We start from the raw sequence: 17,661 nt of genomic DNA on the forward strand, positions 1-17,661 counted from the left end.
AAATTGATGCTTCCCAGCTCAGCTCTCTCTTCACCACAGCAGACTGTTACCTCACTGGTAACAGACTGGTGGTCAGTCCTTAAGTGATGGGACTATGGCCCAACTGCCATGTGCCACCACATTTGGGCCTGGCCAGGTCCAATGTGGACCAGGCACCTGATCCCCAGTTACTGAAAGTGGCTTTGAAAACGAAACAATTCAAAAACCAAAAGGTAAACTGAAATGAGCAAAACCAGCCTGAAAAAACTAGCCTGAGATAAAATGAATTGTACTGAGTAGACTCAGTAACTCACTACTCCAGCGAGTAGTGCGGTGCTCTGAACGGATAATTGGAGGTGAGCTTCCCTCCCTCCAAGACATCTACAGGAAGCGGTGCCTGAGGAAAGCGGGGAGGATCATCAAGGACTCCAGTCACCCCAGCCATAAACTGTTCAGACTACTTCCATCAGGAAGGAGGTTCTGCAGCATCCGGTCCCGTACCAGCAGACTGAGAGACAGCTTCTTCCACCAGGCCATCAGACTGCTGAACACGTCATAGACACCTCACCTTCACTACTGGAACTTTAACATTATGCACTCCATACTGTACAGTAATGCCACTGTTTTGCACATATTCAACTCTGTATATTTTTATATATTTTATTTATAGTTTACTCTATTTAATTTGTAAAATATGTGTACACACACACACACACACACACACACACACACGTAGAAAAATATTTAGTATACACGTCCAGAAATGCATATACTATTATATATTGTACATATATTTATTAGTGTCAGGTGTAGCCATTCTTGTATTTTGCTTGTTTACATTATTGTATTTTGCACAACTCTGTTGCTTGTGAAGCTCGCACACAAGAATTTCACTCACATGTGCTGTACCAATGTACCTGCACATGTGATGTGACAATAAAAGTGATTTGATTTGATTTGAATGGCTAGTGAACAGCTAATGAAAAACAAGTATATTGTACATACTAGTACAAACCTCATTCGGTTTCAAACTTCTGGTTGTTCTCTGAGTCATTACCAATATTTCAGCTTCATGAAATAAATCTCGACTGCTGACCTGCCAGCAGTAAAAAACAAAAAACAACGCTTTCTTCTGATTGGCTACAGATCATTTTGAACTGAGAATCATACAGTAAAACAGTCCTTCAAAGTCAGTTTGGATCTATTATCTGTTATTTATTTGAAATCAAACAAATTTTCTCAACAACTTCTGAGAACATGATTAAGAAATGATGCAGAATAACAAGGAAGCGCTAGCAGACCAAAGCTGCAGGTTTCCACTCTGATTTCTGATATTCGGACATATTAGTGCTCATAACAACACAACAGCAACAAAAATACATTGTTAATTCTCAACAAGATCAAAAATAAATTAGATTTCATCTACTCTGGCATTTGCATATGAAGTACCAAAAAATTAAGACAATAATTATGACAAAGTAAAAGTTGAACATAAAGTATTTTGCATTTGATTGATATGTATAAAGTACAGGATGCTGCTGAGGCCGGTGCTCAGCTGCTGCTAAACACTTGAGTCAGACGAAGATGCGCAGCCACAAACAGCTACCTGCACAGTAGGAAACCATTCAAAGCAAAATGCTGACATTCAGTTGGATCGTCGTGTTCTCAGTCTAAAACAAACTGAGTTTCTTAGCACTTCAGGACAGCTGCTCATAAATACTGGGTATTTAATGAAAGGGATTAAACTGAGAGCTCTACTCATATTTGTTGAATGAGAAGATCTGGATTCTGGATGAGAATTAATATTAGAAGTTTATTGGTTGCAATTTGCAACTTGCAGATTTGCAACTTGCAGATAGCTGCAGTTATCTGCCACCAGCAGACCTGAATTTGAAGGCCTGTGGCAGCTCTGGGGAAAGCTCTTGTCCAGTTTCCACACTTTCTCAAGTTAGCTTCTGCTGTTTTACAGAGCTGGTAACACAGGACAGACTCCTCATGGAGAAGAAACCAGAAAAAAAGCTGCTCAGTGTGGACTTTTATGCACACCTGAGTGAAAACAGCCGATATTCTTTGCTTATACTCAGAGGTGAGAGGGTTCAGAACGCAAGGCCTAAAGACCGGTCAGGAACGCCACGGTAACCACCGGTTGCAGGAGGTTGCTTGTGGTCGCTAGTTGACACCTCCTCATGACTGCAGAGATCAGTAGCAGATTGCGGCTATGACTGACCGCAGCAAAGAAAAGAACATGACGGAGAACGCAAGGATTTCACTGAATGTCGGCCCGATGCTTTTATTCACGTCTCCTTCAACTACAATGTGGAAGACACTGTATCTGTTGCCAGGGGCGACAGGAGTCTCCATACCCACCAAGTCCTGAGAGTCTCCATGGAGACAGACATGTTTACATGTTCTATAAAGTGTTGCATGAACTCAGTGGAAGATAGCGGGAGTTTCACATCGGTATGCTTGTGTGTGCTCTGTTCAGCAGTTAGCGTACGTGGAAACAGAGGATATATGATGGTATCAAATGATGGCACCGTTTAACATGTTTGGCTAAACAACAGAAATACAGTGGAAGCACTCTAATAAATAAAAAGGAATCAAAAATAAATATACCTCTGTTATGAAGGGATATTTTAAATGAGCTTCACGCCCACTGTTTTCATTTTCCAGATTTTGAGTGAACAGTTTGCAGGTTTTTAGGACACAACATTTTCTATTAGATGGCGATGTTGGCAAGAAACAGTTTCCTCATTTCTAGACAAACTTTGTGTTATTAGTCTCTTCCCATCTTCTACGATTTATGTGGAAACAAGTTTACAGATTTCAGCTCTTACAGGTTTATATTTTTTCATAAGGAGGTTTTTGGCCACTTTTCTTGCTCAATACTTGACAAAATAACAAAACAGTAATTAAAACCCAACGATGACTGTAATTTTCAGATCTAAACACGAACCTTTTCCACAGCAGGAACCAGGGTCTAACTGCCAGGAGACACCCCCACCCCCTTAGAGTTTCCCATCTGTCTGTTGCACACCTTTAAGCTATAAAACTAAAAGTGAAGTTCTTTAAAGATCTTATTAATGAAGCTCAAATATTTGAACTGGCCAGTCACATAACTATGTGTTGTTTATGTTGCAGTCCAAACATAGCAACATGAGTTGCAGGTTGTCGTGGATGAAACCATCAAACAGGAAGTGGAATTATTTTCAGACTTGGTGTTTACAGTTAGTTATTTTAAAATATATGTCCAGCTACAGTTTGATTAGGTTTAGGGAAACATTGTGCTTTCTGGCTCGGCTTCCTTGCATGCTGATTGGTTAAAGTCTGAAAGGACCACTGGAGCCTGCTCTTGTAAATGTTTGCTCCAGATTGTGCATTGTTTGAGTTCCTGCGGTGAAAAGGTGCTTTTAGACCCAAATGAAAGTTCTTAAAAATGAAAAAAAAGGTTTGGAGTGGAAAATCACAGGTATAGAGCCAATATGAGGATGAAACTAAAGGCTAGCAGCTGTTTCTTTCATGTTTGGCTGGTTGTGATGGCAGAAAAAAAAAAAAAAAAAAAAAAAAAGGGAAGCTGACAGTCAGCGGCGTTACGCTCCACATCGGTCTTCACTTTTACAATAACGGCTACTACACGGCTAACAGTGGACCACAGAAGAGATGCTAGGCTAACATCAGCCACATCTTTCCCTTTTTGTTCCTCTGGTTCCATTCGTGAAAGGTTTCCCATCAGTCCGTGTCTCAGTTAGTATCAGTTAGTGCAGGCTGATTTGGCCATGCCTCCGTCAGTACGGAGCGTTGTGTCGATCAAAGGATAAATAACAGCAGAGCTTCTCAACCTGGTTCTGGGTTATGACATCAGATTTTGTAGTTGGGTTGGGTCGGTTCCACGATTACAGGACAGAATTGATGCTACAGGATATCAGCTGACTCGTTTTTATCTCTACCTGAGAACAACGTGGTGCGAGATCAGTTTATTAGCAATCAATTAATTCCTTCTCGTTCTCATTCTCTCGAACTAGGCAGGCTGACCAGGTTCAGCTACCCTTGGGCAGACTCCACTTACACATCCTTGGTGATGGTCGTCCCGGTTCTGGAAAAATGCTTTAACTGCAAAATCAGTCAATCAGCACCCAGTGAGAAACAAATGAGCCACTCGTGTTGCTGCACAGTCGAGGACAGCTTGAGCTGGGTGGTGTCAGACCGACCTGCTCGTTATTGTAGTAAAGATGAAAGGGGGGGGCAGAACATTGATCTGGCGGTATTTTGGATCGAGCTGCTACGCTGCTCACAGCCATTATTCTGTGAGCAGGTTTGTGACCGCTGATTCTGCAGATGCAAAATAACTCACCAGCAGCGCTTCAAAGATGAGTTACTGCTCCCGAAGGCGCATCTGGAAGGACCACCAACTGCAGTCCAAGAGGGTGGACAAGAGCAAGGTAACTACACTTTATTATCTGTTTAGGAGCTCTTTGATTTGTGGTATTTTAGAAAGCGTGGGCATGCCTGTTTAAGGATTAAATATTACAGCGTGAAAACTACAGCGCGGGAAGTTTACTTTAGATCCAAACAGCAAGCACGAACACATCAGCTGAGACCCAATGTGGCGCCCTGACCCAGAGGTTGAGAAGCTCTGTTTAACATGTAAAGAAGGCCAAAACCCACCAACCCGTGCACAGGAAGTGTGCGCGCGCGCGCGTGTGTGTCTGACACCGTTTCTTTTGTCAATTTTTTGCGTGTTGGGGTTCAGAGTTGTTGTCCAGGAGTCTGAGCGTGTGCGTCGCAGCAGGAGCTCCGTGTGTGTGTGCAGGTGTGTGAGCAGACGTGTGTTATGACAGGACATCCAGCGTGACCGTTCCTCTCTGTTTTTTCAGGATGGCAACGGCCTGTTCGTGCGTCGCTCCCTGCAGACTCTCTCCGTTCACCGCCAGGATCTGATCGCCTCGTTTCAGACGCCCGTCCGCCGCTGCCGCGCCCTGAAATCAGCCGACACGCAGCACGTTTACATTCCCAGTGCCTCGCAGCACGTGACATCATCAGACAGAGACGGGTCCTGACCTTGCTGAAGACTGTCTTCACGTAGATCGGCAGGTCTCCGTGCGGACTGCCGAAGCCACCGACGATGCTGAAGCCGAGCCCCTCTGAACCTTTTTCTAGGCTGATGCTGCGAGGCCGTGGACCGCTGACGAGGAGGGGGAGGAGAGACTCTGGGTCAGATCAGTACTTCCTGTCATTACTCCTGAGTGTGTGTGTGTGTACTCACTCAGGCTCTGCTGTGTGTGTGTCAGTGTTGTCCGAGGGAATGGAGCTGCTGGTCAGACTTTCCACCTGTGAGACGATGGCGCTGATGTTGGTGTCCGCCACCACCTGAGAAGCGCACACACACAAACACACACACACACACCCAAAGAGAAATCAGAATAGTTCATGTGTGCTCTGAATGCAAACACGTGACAGACCTCTCTCTTTACTGAACATTTTTATCCCCCGAGTGACGAACGTGACAGTAAAAGGGCGTTTTATGAACAAATCCCAAAGCAGCACAAACACTGGGGAACGCAGGCAGTATTTACTTCATGTCATTTGGGTGCACACACACTGATTAATGATGATGCTGTCGAGAAGCTAATCATGAGCTCCGGAGGCTCTGGTGTTGTAGAGAGACTTTCCCATCGAGTGATCCAGAACGTCTCACCCGGGCTTCCATGTTCTTCCTGTGATGCTCACAAATAAAACAAACTTCTGATAACACACGGAGAGTAAAATCTCTCTGTGTGTTATCAGCTCATTGCTGCGTCTTAGGTTTGTCGGGCAAAGATCAGGCAGTGGATGAACTTCCACCCTCTGGCTTCAGGGGGCATTAACAAGCTCACTGTGGGTCACAAGTGCTCACAAGTGTTTTTGAACCAAAAGGCGTTCCACAGTGGTTCTTCTTTTTATTGTTTTACTTTCTCCTCCAATCAGAGGAAGAATGCACAGTGTGTGTAGTCCAGACTCCAGTGCAGCCCCCCCCCCCCAACAGTTGCAGACATTACTTGGCCTGACCCTGTTGCCCGCCTCAGTTTTCCAGTAAATCTGCTGTAATAGTGGGTCACATGCTGGAGTATTGCTCACCACCTGCATTCTCACAGTCCTCCCCGTGTACAGGTGTGCCAGGCATGTTTTACCTGCAGGCTGATGTTTCCGTAGCTGTTCTTCAGCATGGCCACAACCTCGCTGTGAGACAGGCCGTCCACAGACTGCCCGTTAACACTGACGATCCTGTCTCCCACCTGAAAACACAGAGAGACACGTTTCCATCACTTCCTGGAGACGGCCTCATCTCTCCAGCCTCCTCCTACCCTTAAACCAAGCCTTTATACTTAGAACTGATCCAACTTTTGCTTTAGGGGGGCATCGTGGCCCTGTGACGAAGTCTGCTCCCCGCCTGCACACCCACACAGCTACAGTGAGACTAAAGTTTGGTTTCAGCCTGTTTTTTTCACATGGTTGGTGGGTGCAGCTTTCAGGTGGAAAAGGCGTGGTCTCAGTCACCTTGAGCTGGTGGGTTTTAGCAGCAACTCCGCTGGCCTGAATCATGGCGATGAAGATGGGGATGTCACCCAGAGGACTGCCCTTCCCTCCTGCTACACTCACCCCAAGGGAGTCGCCGAGACCCTGAGATACATGGGTGGAAGAATAAAAGGAGAGCAGAATGACATCTAGCTTTAACCATGAAATCACAGCTACGGGTCTTTCTTATCCAGGACTCACTGTTTTTGTTTTTTCTTGTGGTTTGATGGAAATAAAAATATAAAATAAAAGGTGGACGCAGACCTTCTCACTGTGCGGTGACAGTGACATCTGGTCTGCACTATTTATGTGAGTTTTTATTTTACAGCAATCCAGGGATCAGAGGTCAGGTGACCTACAGTGTGTTTGTATGTGCATGTGAGGTCATTACCCTGGTGATCTCCACTGTTCGGATGCCTTCGTCGAGCCCTGCACACACAGCAGAGAAAACGCGATCAGTGCTCTCTCTGTAATCAACACATTTGCATCACTCTGACCAATCACATGTGTCTACCTGAGGTGGAGGAAGTGATTTCACCAGTGGGCTCAGCGTTGTTATTGAGGGGCAGGCTTGAAGTTGGGGGGTCAGATGGCTCAGGTGACTGTGTGAGGGACGGAGCTGGAACGCCTGAGCTGTTTGTGCTGGCGTGACTCATCTGAAACAGGAAGTGTCATATCAGCTCACGCTGCTCGCCATGTCAGAGAAAGAAAATCTAGTTCAGGTGCTCCCAGGTGAGGAGGCATGTCCATCATCGCTTTACAGTTTACACAGGAAGCAGGTTTATTTTGTTAAAGCTGAGATCAGGACAATCCTGGCGCTCTGTTCCAGAATGAACTCAGACCCGGGGTGGGTCATTGTGGGTGAGAGGAGCAGAAGGAAAAGCTGGTGAGCCATCCAAGCCTGCTGGTTTGAATCCCTGCTCAGGTGTACTGACTAACATAAGCACAAACAAAAAAACAGAAAGGGCTAAACTCTGATTTAATGAACCCGTCTCTCTGTGCTCTTCTTCTCTCCTCTTTCCCTACTGACGGTCGCCCCTCCCCGAGCCTGGTTCTGCTGGAGGTTTCTTCCTGTTAAAAGGGAGTTTTTCCTTCCCACTACCACCAAGATCTTGCTCATGGCGATCTGATTGTTGGGATTTTGTATCTTTGGGCTTGTAGTATTGCTTATCTTACAGTGTTAGGGACCATCATAAATCTGAACTCTCTCACACCTGGCTCCCATGTGAGTTACGTCTGGATGTGATCCAGGAGGCAGCTTTGAGTCGGCCGAGCTCCAACAGGACAGGACCCCGAGCACACTGCAGGATGGACACACACACACAAACACACACACACGTTAAACCAGACCACCTCAGAGCTGCAGTAAAGACTTTTATGGTAAACTAGCGCTGAAGTTTGCATCAATTTGAGATCATCTCAAAAAAAGTGTGACGCTGACTTTGAGCGAAGTCGTGGAAAGCTTTAACAGCGGGAGGAATTTACTGTTGTGTTACAGGGCTGCAAATAAGTGAAACATCCACATCCATGCGGGGAAACAGGAAGTGAGGGATGCTAACGCATTCCTGCAGCTCTGTGTTAACTCTGAAATGATTTCAGCAGCAGAAGCACACAATAAAAAGTCTGCTTTCAGAGTTGGATTCAGGTAGTGTGGTAAAGACCGAGCAGCAGTGTTGGAAGAGAAAGTGCTGGAACATGTTCCCTGAATTCCTCGTGCACTCTTTGTGTCCTCGAAATTTTACTTTTTCTACGTGAAGAAACACGTTCATGCACCGCCTCTTTAGTGTTTGTGGAACAATCTGAATCCAGTAAACTGATTTTTTTTAGGTCTGTCAGTGAAACACAGAAATCTCTCACTTCTAGTGACCGACCAATGAAAATGATCTGTTAGTGCGTGAAATAAAAAGCTCCGCCTCAGCATGTGCTTCTGATTAAATGTAGTATCAGTACTTCTACAGATCAGTGTTACTGCAGTAAACGCTCACAGTACTGTTCAGCACCTTCAGGATGGCAGCCACAGCTTCCTGGGAAGCATGTCTCGCGTCATCACCATTCACTGACAGAATCTGATCTCCCTGCATCAGCCGGCCGTCCAGCTCAGCGGCGCCCCCTCTGACCACCTCTGAGATAAACACACCGCTGCCACTCCTGGGACGGACGGACGGACGGACAGACAGACAGACAGACAGACAGACAGACAGACAGACAGACAGACAGACAGACAGACAGACGACATTTTCTCATCTGTAATCAAAAAAACGTTCCAAGACAAACTTTAAGCAGAAACAGATTTAACTCTGATGTTTTCCTGTCGTTATAATCAAAAATGAGACGTAATCCTCCTAAAATCAGATCTCATGACTTCCTTAATTTTCCTGACAGGTTTTTTTTTTTTTTTTTTAATGCGGACCTCTTCCCCACGATGCTGAGCCCCAGCCCTCTGCCGCTCTTCTTCTGCAGCTCCACCTTAAAGACGTCCAGGTTCTCCTCATCTCTGTACTGAGCCTCGTCCCTCAGGACTGTCAGACGGACCTTAGCCGGTGTCTGACGCAGGGCGGCGATCGCCTCCTCGTGGGACGCCCCGCGGAGATCCACTTCATTCACCTACACACACACACACACACACACAGACGGTGGATGTATGAGCTGTGTTTGAGCAGGGGGAGCTGAAGCAGGTTAGTTTCTGAGCAGACAACATTAGATTCAACTTTCAAATCTAAATATCTTTTTGATCCAACTGAGTTTTTGACGACTCTGCAGAAGGTCGGACCTCCTACTGTGAGCAGTAACTACATTCGCCAGCTAACGTTATGGCTCGTATACATCCTGTTAATGATGTAATGACAGGTAGATGGGCGCCTCCTCCCGTGGGTGGTGCTGTGTCTGTGAATACCTCCAGTATCTGGTCTCCGGCCCACAGACGCCCATCTCTGGCTGCAGCTCCTTCTTCGTACACCTCGTGGATCATGATGGCATCCTAGTGGAGAAACAAGAAGAGAGGGTGAGGCCTGGCTAGAGTCTGTTCATGAACTGAAGATGAAGAAGACTGATCTTCATCATCAGAGTGGAACGCTGTCCTGGCTTCATGTTAAACAGTAAGGATGGGTATCGTCACTGATTTCTAGAATTGATTTGATTCCAATTCACAAGGTCCTGATCCGATTCGATTCAATTTTGACTCCGACATTTAGAAATATTATAATCTCTCTCTCTCTCTCTTCAAATATTTTTACAGTGAAGCACAAGTAACGATTACAAAAATGCCCCATGGGCTCTCATTGCTTAATTTTTATATTTTTATCACCAAGAAAGGGGGAAAACAACAACAACAAAAAATGAAACAGACAACCAAGACGGTAGAAAAAGCCAAACAACAACAACAACAAAAAAAAAATCTCCCTCCCCACACCCTTCCCTGATCCCAGAGTGCTATCACTTTGTTATAACCTAGGGTAAAGCCCACATAGTAGTTTCTTGTTTGTCCATAGTTTCCAGATACTCAGTGAGTGACCTCCAGATTTGATCATAGTCCTCCAGTTTGTCATTTATAGAAATGTTATAATTCTGATCATTTATGACTGGTGGGTATTAACCCTAGAACACTATTGCTATAAATAAACTATAAATAAACACAATCACTAATACCGGGTGATTTTTACGTGATATAATATGACCAACAAAACGTACTTGTCATCAAAATATATCAAAATATGACAACACATGACAAATCAGAGTGGTCTGCTTTTACTTTCAACTGTGCCATGTCTAACAAAATGAAAAAAAGTGTCATGGGGTGACCCTAAAATAATGCTCCAAAATGTAAATGTATTTGCTCGGGTGAAAATCACCCAGCGATAGTGTTCTAGGGTTAACCAAGCAAATAATTCAGAAAACAGAGATTTGAGATGGGAAACTGTTCTTGAAGTACACTGACAGAGAGAGAAAGAGCTGTGCAGGAAGTGTGATTTTATCGTGGTGGAAGCAAAATAGCAAAACTAAGAGGGAATTCATGTCGATGTTTATGTGAAGCGAAATGTGAAGCGTAGTTTGGATCTTCTTTTGCTGCTGGTTCAGTCAACTTTCATTGGAGAGTGACTAAACCTGCAGCTTCAGAATCTGTGAGCTGTCGGCTTTCAGCTCCACCTGTACGTACACGTCTGGGTACGTGCCATCGGGTGAGAAAGACGACATTTCACTGATTATGATGCATCGGGTCCGCACTTTGTGTTTACGTCTTTTTGTGGAATCCTGCTCTCATTTACTGCTTTAGCTGTTTGGTGGTTGTTGAAATAATTTTGTGAGGTTTAACCTTAGATTCTGGCATTTCTGGCAAAATACATTTATATTTAAAAATTGATTTGGGATTTAATGAATCGATATGACTTTATTCAAGCCGAAATCGATTTTAATCAGAAAATCGATTATCGAAAAAGGCTGAGCATTCTCAGCACCGTCCTCGATGCTGAGGAGAGTGTGAGACTCTCACTCAAGTCTGTCTCACACCAAATACTAAACACAGATTCTACAGGTAAAGTGTGAACGTCAGGCTTTCTGTCACAGAACGGTGTGTCCAGCACTCTTTCCTGATTGCCTGTCAGTCAGCCGGTTATTTTCTGTAAAAACCTTATTTAAACGGAGAAACAATTTAGCTGCACACGGGAACATCTAGCGTGTTTGGTGCCAGTTTAGCTCAGTGGGATGAGCTGGCAACCACGTGCCATGGGCCCGGGTTGGAGTCTGACCCGCGGACCTTTGCTGTCTTCCCCTCCCTCTCTCTCCCTGCTTTCCTGTCTCTCTACACTGTTACTATCAAATAAAGGCAAAAACAATAATTAAAAATCTGACACTTTTTAAGGAGTTTCCAGCATTTGTGATCCTTAATAACTTTAAAAGGACGGACAGTAACAGCTGTTAGATCATCACTGATGCTCACAGCTGGTTACAAAAGCAGGTATAGCACTGGACTGTAAAGTTACACACGGTGTGTGTGTGTGTGTGTGTTACCAGCTGTGTGTCTCTTCCTCCCACTATACTGAGTCCCAGTCCAGATCGACCTTTGCAGATCTCGAGCAGTGTCTCCTGACCAGGAACCACAGCACAGCAGGTTGGGTCTGAGGAGGACGAGGATCAGTTTACTCTTAGAAACATGAAGTCTGCATGTCGATCTGATTTTTCACAGTTAAATGTCTGTGTTTGTACCTCTGTGCTGATCGGGGCTGATCAGAGGAGGAGAAGCTGCCATCCGTTTACTGTGTGACTGGACACACACACACACACACACACACACACACACACACACACACACACACACACACACACACACACACACACACACACACACACACACACACACACACACACACACACACACACACACACACCAGATGTATTGATAGAGGCTTTTGTGTGACTGATAAGAACAAACTGAGCGAAGTGAAATAAGTCCATAATAACAGCAACCACATGATCTCATCTTTAACTTAAAGGATATGGGCGCTTCCTGTGAGGTTACCTGCTGCTCCAGTGTAGCCTGCAGCTCATTTTCTGGAGACTCTGTAGCTTTCAGCCTCTGCAGAGGAAACAGAGCACAGCGGGTCAAGGAGACACATTCATGTCCTCATTCAGTCACATTTCTGGGACATCTGGAACAAAACCCCGAGGACAAAGTTTGTAATATGAAATATGTCGTCTTGATTCATTCTCAATCATCCAGGTAAGTAAATCTCCAAAGGTTGATTCTGTTCATCTGGACGTAGCGTTTTCAGTGGGAGAAACGTTTCGTCACTCATCCAAGTGACCTGTCCAGGATGTGTACATCCTCATCATTGAAAGAGTGTCCACTGGCCTGTAGGTGTGAATAGATTGCAGAGTCCTGGCCTGAAGAGGTGGCTCTTCTGTGTTGTGCCATCCGCTTTGCCAGAGTTTGTTTGGTTTCCCTGATGTCCTGGCAATCCTCCTGGCACTTAACTGCGTACACTATGTTACTCTGTTTGTTTCGGGGGACCGGATCCTTGGGGTGGAACAATTTTTGGCACATCAATGATGAGGATGTACACATCCTTGACAGGGAGGAACGCTGGTTTGAGCGCGCAGTCAAGGAGGCCATTTACGTGAAAAGGGAAAGACCATCTCTGAATCGAGGAGGGGGCCTAAGGGTACATCTTTCGCCATCGTACAATGCTGTGATTGCAGCCATTCCCCAACTCTCTGTGAATGGTACTCACGGCCATGGTTGTTGGTCAATGGTCATGAGAATTTGCATAATCATGATGAAGGAACTGACCTCCCAGCCTACTGTTCCTCCAGTGGGCTGGTTTCAGTTATTATGCAAATGTACTGTTTATAAGATTTGGGAAACCTGCAGTCAGCTGAGACTGAAGAAGTCTCCCACTGAAAACGTTACGTCCAGATGAACAGAATCAACTTTTGGAGATATGAAATATGTCCCAATAAAATCACTCTTCTGGCTGTTTTCACTTTCTTGGATTTTGGAGACCTGCAGATCTAAGGGTATGTTTTACACCTTATCTCATCCGTCACTCATAATTGTTGATGAGATTCATACACAGGAAAAGTTGACGATGGTCAGGAGTAAACAGAAGACAACAGTTCCAAAATTGGAAAAGTTCACATGAAGTCTGGTCTGTTTGATCAGAGAATGTCAGTATTAAGGTTCCCAAGGGTGAACATTACCATAATAATCTGAACAATTACACCCTGGGGGCGGAGTCTGATGGCTGTGTACCTTTCTGAAAGTGTTGGCCTCTCTCAGACTCTCGGGGACGCTGTTCCTGCTCCTGCTGTTCTGCTCGGCTTCGTCGCTTGGCTCGTCCTGTTAAGCAGACCTCAGATCAGCTCACACTTACAACTCGTTCCCACGTTTCCGTTTCAGATTCAGCTTCACACTCACCGGCGCATCCGACAGCGGGTGGAGCGTCAAGCCGTCGGGGGGGCAGGGCCCGTCAGAGGGGGTGGATCCACTGAGCAGGGTGGGCGAGATACACTGACATACAAACACAAAGAATGAACTTCGGTGCTCGTCTCAAACAAGCAGACGCCACTTTCTTCTCTGTGGAGGTCAAAGCTGAACGTTGTTGTGTTCTGAGCGCGGTCACACAGCTGATGGACTTCCACATAAACAATCAATAACCGACTGTTTCGCGACCCTAAACTTTAAATATGAATAGTTTCTCTTCTTTGTGCAAACACTGAAGGCTCATCCGTCTGTGAAACACTAACATCTTCACAAAGGACAGGAAACATTACCTGAAAACTTTTACCTACACCTCCTGCAAATTCTCACAGGTGAACTTTTTCATCAAGACGACCAAATAAATCAGATCAAAACATTTTACACACAGCAGTCTGAACATTTTGAGGATTAAACCACGGTCATTAAAGAGAACTCCATCCTGCCATTACTCACACTTACATGGACGTTTGGCTAAATGATCTCACGGTGACCTTCACCTGCTTCCTCTGGTCTGTTTCAACTTTGACGACAAACCTTTTTATTCTTTTCACACTATCTGGCTGGCATCATATAGGTTTACACCACAAAATGTCAGCTGTATTGCGGCTTGATGATGACGTGAAGACGTCATGAAAGTGACCAAGCACTGACAAGGTAGCAGTGTATATATATTTTTCTCAAAAAGGCGACATTAACGAGTCTGTAATCACTCAGCCTGACACAGTGACATTACAACAGACAAAAATACTGCTTCATTCAACAAAAGGATTTTAAATGCAGCACCTGATATTTATACCAGGACAAGTGTCACTGCTCAAAACTGGAGAGCACATATCCAAAGGTATGGGGACAGAGAAGCTGTATCCCGTGTGTGTGTGTGTGTGTGTTCGTTTACCTCAGGGCTGGCTGGGCTGAGAGAGGGTGGTGGAGGGGGAGAGGGGAAGGGAGGGACGGCCATCTGGTTTATTGCATCGTCGTTTCTGCAGAGACACAGAGAATAACGAGTTTTTCACTTCAGTTTGAACAGACTGCTACACACACGCCCACACCTGTACTGTATTTGATCTCTCCTTTATCTGTGACACTCTGCCCTTTGTTCATGTGAAGCATTCATGTCTAATTACTGACTCTGTGGTAGAAGAATTTGTGGAATTGTTTTATAATATCGTGTAAATATAATCCCTTAGAGATAGGATAGGGTGAGAAGTTCAGCCATTCGGGAGGGGCTCAGAGTAAAGCTGCTGCTCCTCCACATCGAAAGGACCCAGTTGAGGTGGTTCAAGCATCTGACGAGGACGCCTCCTGGGCAAGGTTTTCCGGCCATGTCCCACTGGGAGGAGGCCCCGGGGCAGACCCAGGGCATGCTGGAGAGATATCTCTCAGCTGGCCTGGGAACGCCTTGGTGTTCCCCCGGATAAACTGGAGGAGGTGGCTGGGGAGAGGGAGGTCTGGGCTTCTCTGCTTGGGCTGCTGCCCCCACGACCCCGGCCCCGGATAAGCCGAAGAAATGGATGGATGGATGGATGGATGGAGGGTTTTATAATAATCTACCTGAAACTGATGATGCATGTGGCATCCTTCAATTTGCAATGTCTAAAAATTCTAGATAAAGTGGATCCTCTCAAAATCAGAAAGGCAGCACTGTAAAATCCCCGCCCTGGATCACAGAAGCTATCCGCAGCTTTAGGCAAATCTGCCGTTAAACTGAGCGCCTGTGGAAAGCCACAAAACTTGAGGTTCATAAGCTCCACTTAAAAGAGCTATTATCCACCTTTAACAACATAGTGAAAGATGTGAGAGCCACTTATTTCTCTAAACTACTTGCAGTAAGAAAAAGAAATCCTAAGGTTCTTTCGATACAGTCAATAGCATCATCTCTCCTCCAACTCCATGTATACCAGTCTTCTCAGATATGGATTGCAATGCCTTTTTAAGATTTTTCCAAGATAAGATTAGTGGCCTAAGAGGAAATATAACTCCCTTAGATAGCCCCTTCAACTGTGATCTCCCACATCCCATAATTATGGAGTCTTTTCACTCAGTTTCTTTAAAAGATCCATCGGAAATACTAAGTCAAATGAAACCCTCAACGAGTCCAGCTGATGTCTTACCTACTTCTCTGTTTTTGACACCATTGGGCCCTCTGTGGTCACATTGATAAACTTTTCCCTGCTGTCCGGCTCTGTCCCCAGGTGTTTTAAACAGGGGGTTATTCAACCTCTGCTGAAAAAGCCTAACCTGGATCCAACACTTCAGACAAGCTACAGACGCATCTCAAAACTTCCTTTCATTTCTAAAATATTAGAAAAAGTCTCGATAACTTTCAGTCAGGTTTTTGAAAGTTACACTCCACAGAGACAGCTCTCTTTAAAGTCACAAATGACCTTTTGATGGCCACAGACAGAGGTGTTTGCTCAGTCCTTGTTCTACTGGACCTTAGCTCAACCTTTGATCATCAGATCTTAATCCACCACTTAAATCACATGGTAGGGATATCTGGATCTGTCCTAAAATGCATCACATCATTTCTGGCAGTTAGATCACTTTTGGTTTCAGTAGGAAACCTTTGGTCAGATATAGCTGAATTTTCATGCGGGGTTCCACAAGGATTGGTTTTAAGCCCCTTGTTATTTTCATTATATATTCTGCCTTTAGGCCTTATCATTAGCAGTTTCAAAATGATTTCCTACCATCTGTATGCAGATGATATCCAATTGTATATCTCGTTTAAACCTTGGGAATTAGACAAATTATCCATCCTAATGGACTGTCTTAAGTAAATTAATGGTTGGATGGCAAACAATTTTCTGCAGCTGAACGCAGACAAGACTGAGTGTTTAGTTCTTGCTCCAGAGAGTATCAAGCCTAAAATCATACAACATGTCTGACAAAGGCATCTTTAAATCACATTCAAGCAGTGCAAAATGCCGCAACAAGGCTGTTAACCCACAGTCATGAATTCACTCATATCACTCCCTTGTTAAAGTCCTTGCACTGGCTTCTGGTTGGGTATAGATATCAGTTTAAAATCCTCACTCTAACTTTTATGTCTTTACGAGGACAGGCCCCCACTTATATCATCGAGCTTCTTCACCCTTACTCTCCAAAACAGATCTATAGATCCACTGATAGTGGTCTTCTGACTATTCCACGGACCCGTTTGAAAACAAAGGATCACGCTTTCCAAACCCTAACACCAATACTCTGGAACAGTTTACACCCCCTCTACGCACCACCGACTCTGTGACTTCTTTTGAAAAACAGCTGAAAACACATCTTTAAGACAGGCATTTGGGTAACGTTCTTGTGTAATATGTTGTTTTGTCTGATATGTTTTTGTATTCCTTGTAAAGTACTTTGTAACACATTCCTGTCTTAAAAAGTGCTATACAAATACATTTTACTTACTTACATCATGCAGGATGATGTAGAGCTGTGATTGGCCTGAGGAATAACATGCAGTGTGTCACATGTGACGCGATATTACAGTGACATGATAATGGAAACAGCCTGAATCCATGTGCCTCCCCTCTGACTCAGCATTGAGCAACAAAGATGGATTTACTTGAGCAGGACAGACTGAATCTGCTCTGGAACTATGCAAAGCTTTGTGACTGTGCCATCAGATTCACCAGTCTCTCTGGCTTAAACTCATTATGTCTGTTGGTTTGGAATTTCCAGAGTGCGTCGTGGAGGTGCAGCAGAGCTGTAACAGCTGCAGAGTAGCTGCAGCTCACCTACAACTTGGACAGAGCAGTGCAGCTCTTTAAACTGCAGCATGACGGTGATGCTTCACATAGCTGAGTGTCAGGGCTCAACAACAGGCTAAAGAAATCTGTGATCCCGGGAGAATCCACAGAGGAGGACAACCGGAAACAAAGCTCCACAGTCCGAGGTCCTCCTCAGCAGCTGCAGGTTTCATCTTTTTAATCTTTTTTAAGTAAAAAAGAAATAAAAACAGACAGATGCTTCAGTTTTACTGTGAAGGCGTCTCCTTGTGTGCTCTTTCGAGTCTCACACTGCAGCATCAGCAACGGTTTCCTCTACGTTGTCATCCATCTGTCACTTTGTGCTGCTGTAGTGAACACTCCTCACTGATGACTCACTCATGTTTCCTCAGCGTAGTCTGTGCAGCTCCTGGTTTCCTCACACCTCTG

At 44.9% G+C, this 17,661-nt stretch overlaps 1 protein-coding gene across 8 annotated transcripts in view; it reads right to left on the bottom strand.

The window, feature by feature from the left end:
- Window positions 1-1,173: 1,173 nt before the first annotated feature.
- patj (PATJ crumbs cell polarity complex component) overlaps window positions 1,174-17,661 on the bottom strand; it is a 92,914-nt gene continuing 76,426 nt past the window's right edge. For 7 of the 8 annotated variants that reach the window (XM_085265803.1, XM_085265800.1, XM_085265804.1 and 4 more), the window contains exons 31-47: window positions 14,400-14,484; window positions 13,442-13,534; window positions 13,277-13,363; window positions 12,044-12,100; window positions 11,731-11,788; window positions 11,536-11,642; window positions 9,425-9,508; window positions 8,942-9,135; window positions 8,517-8,679; window positions 7,746-7,832; window positions 7,046-7,187; window positions 6,923-6,960; window positions 6,514-6,636; window positions 6,147-6,251; window positions 5,243-5,346; window positions 5,038-5,161; window positions 1,174-4,955 (exon numbers count right to left, since the gene is read on the bottom strand). In XM_085265803.1, coding sequence (XP_085121929.1) covers window positions 4,809-4,955; window positions 5,038-5,161; window positions 5,243-5,346; window positions 6,147-6,251; window positions 6,514-6,636; window positions 6,923-6,960; window positions 7,046-7,187; window positions 7,746-7,832; window positions 8,517-8,679; window positions 8,942-9,135; window positions 9,425-9,508; window positions 11,536-11,642; window positions 11,731-11,788; window positions 12,044-12,100; window positions 13,277-13,363; window positions 13,442-13,534; window positions 14,400-14,484 — 1,798 coding nt within the window. In that variant the 3' untranslated portion in view covers window positions 1,174-4,808. The remainder of the gene's footprint in view (window positions 4,956-5,037; window positions 5,162-5,242; window positions 5,347-6,146; window positions 6,252-6,513; window positions 6,637-6,922; window positions 6,961-7,045; window positions 7,188-7,745; window positions 7,833-8,516; window positions 8,680-8,941; window positions 9,136-9,424; window positions 9,509-11,535; window positions 11,643-11,730; window positions 11,789-12,043; window positions 12,101-13,276; window positions 13,364-13,441; window positions 13,535-14,399; window positions 14,485-17,661) is intronic. The other variant, XM_085265799.1, reaches the window with a different exon arrangement.

This window comes from Mchenga conophoros, linkage group LG23 (genome assembly GCF_057382185.1).
Source record: "Mchenga conophoros isolate Kocher_MC1m ecotype Shallow Benthic linkage group LG23, M_conophoros_male_GT1.1, whole genome shotgun sequence".
NCBI classification, from domain to species: Eukaryota; Metazoa; Chordata; class Actinopteri; order Cichliformes; family Cichlidae; genus Mchenga; species Mchenga conophoros.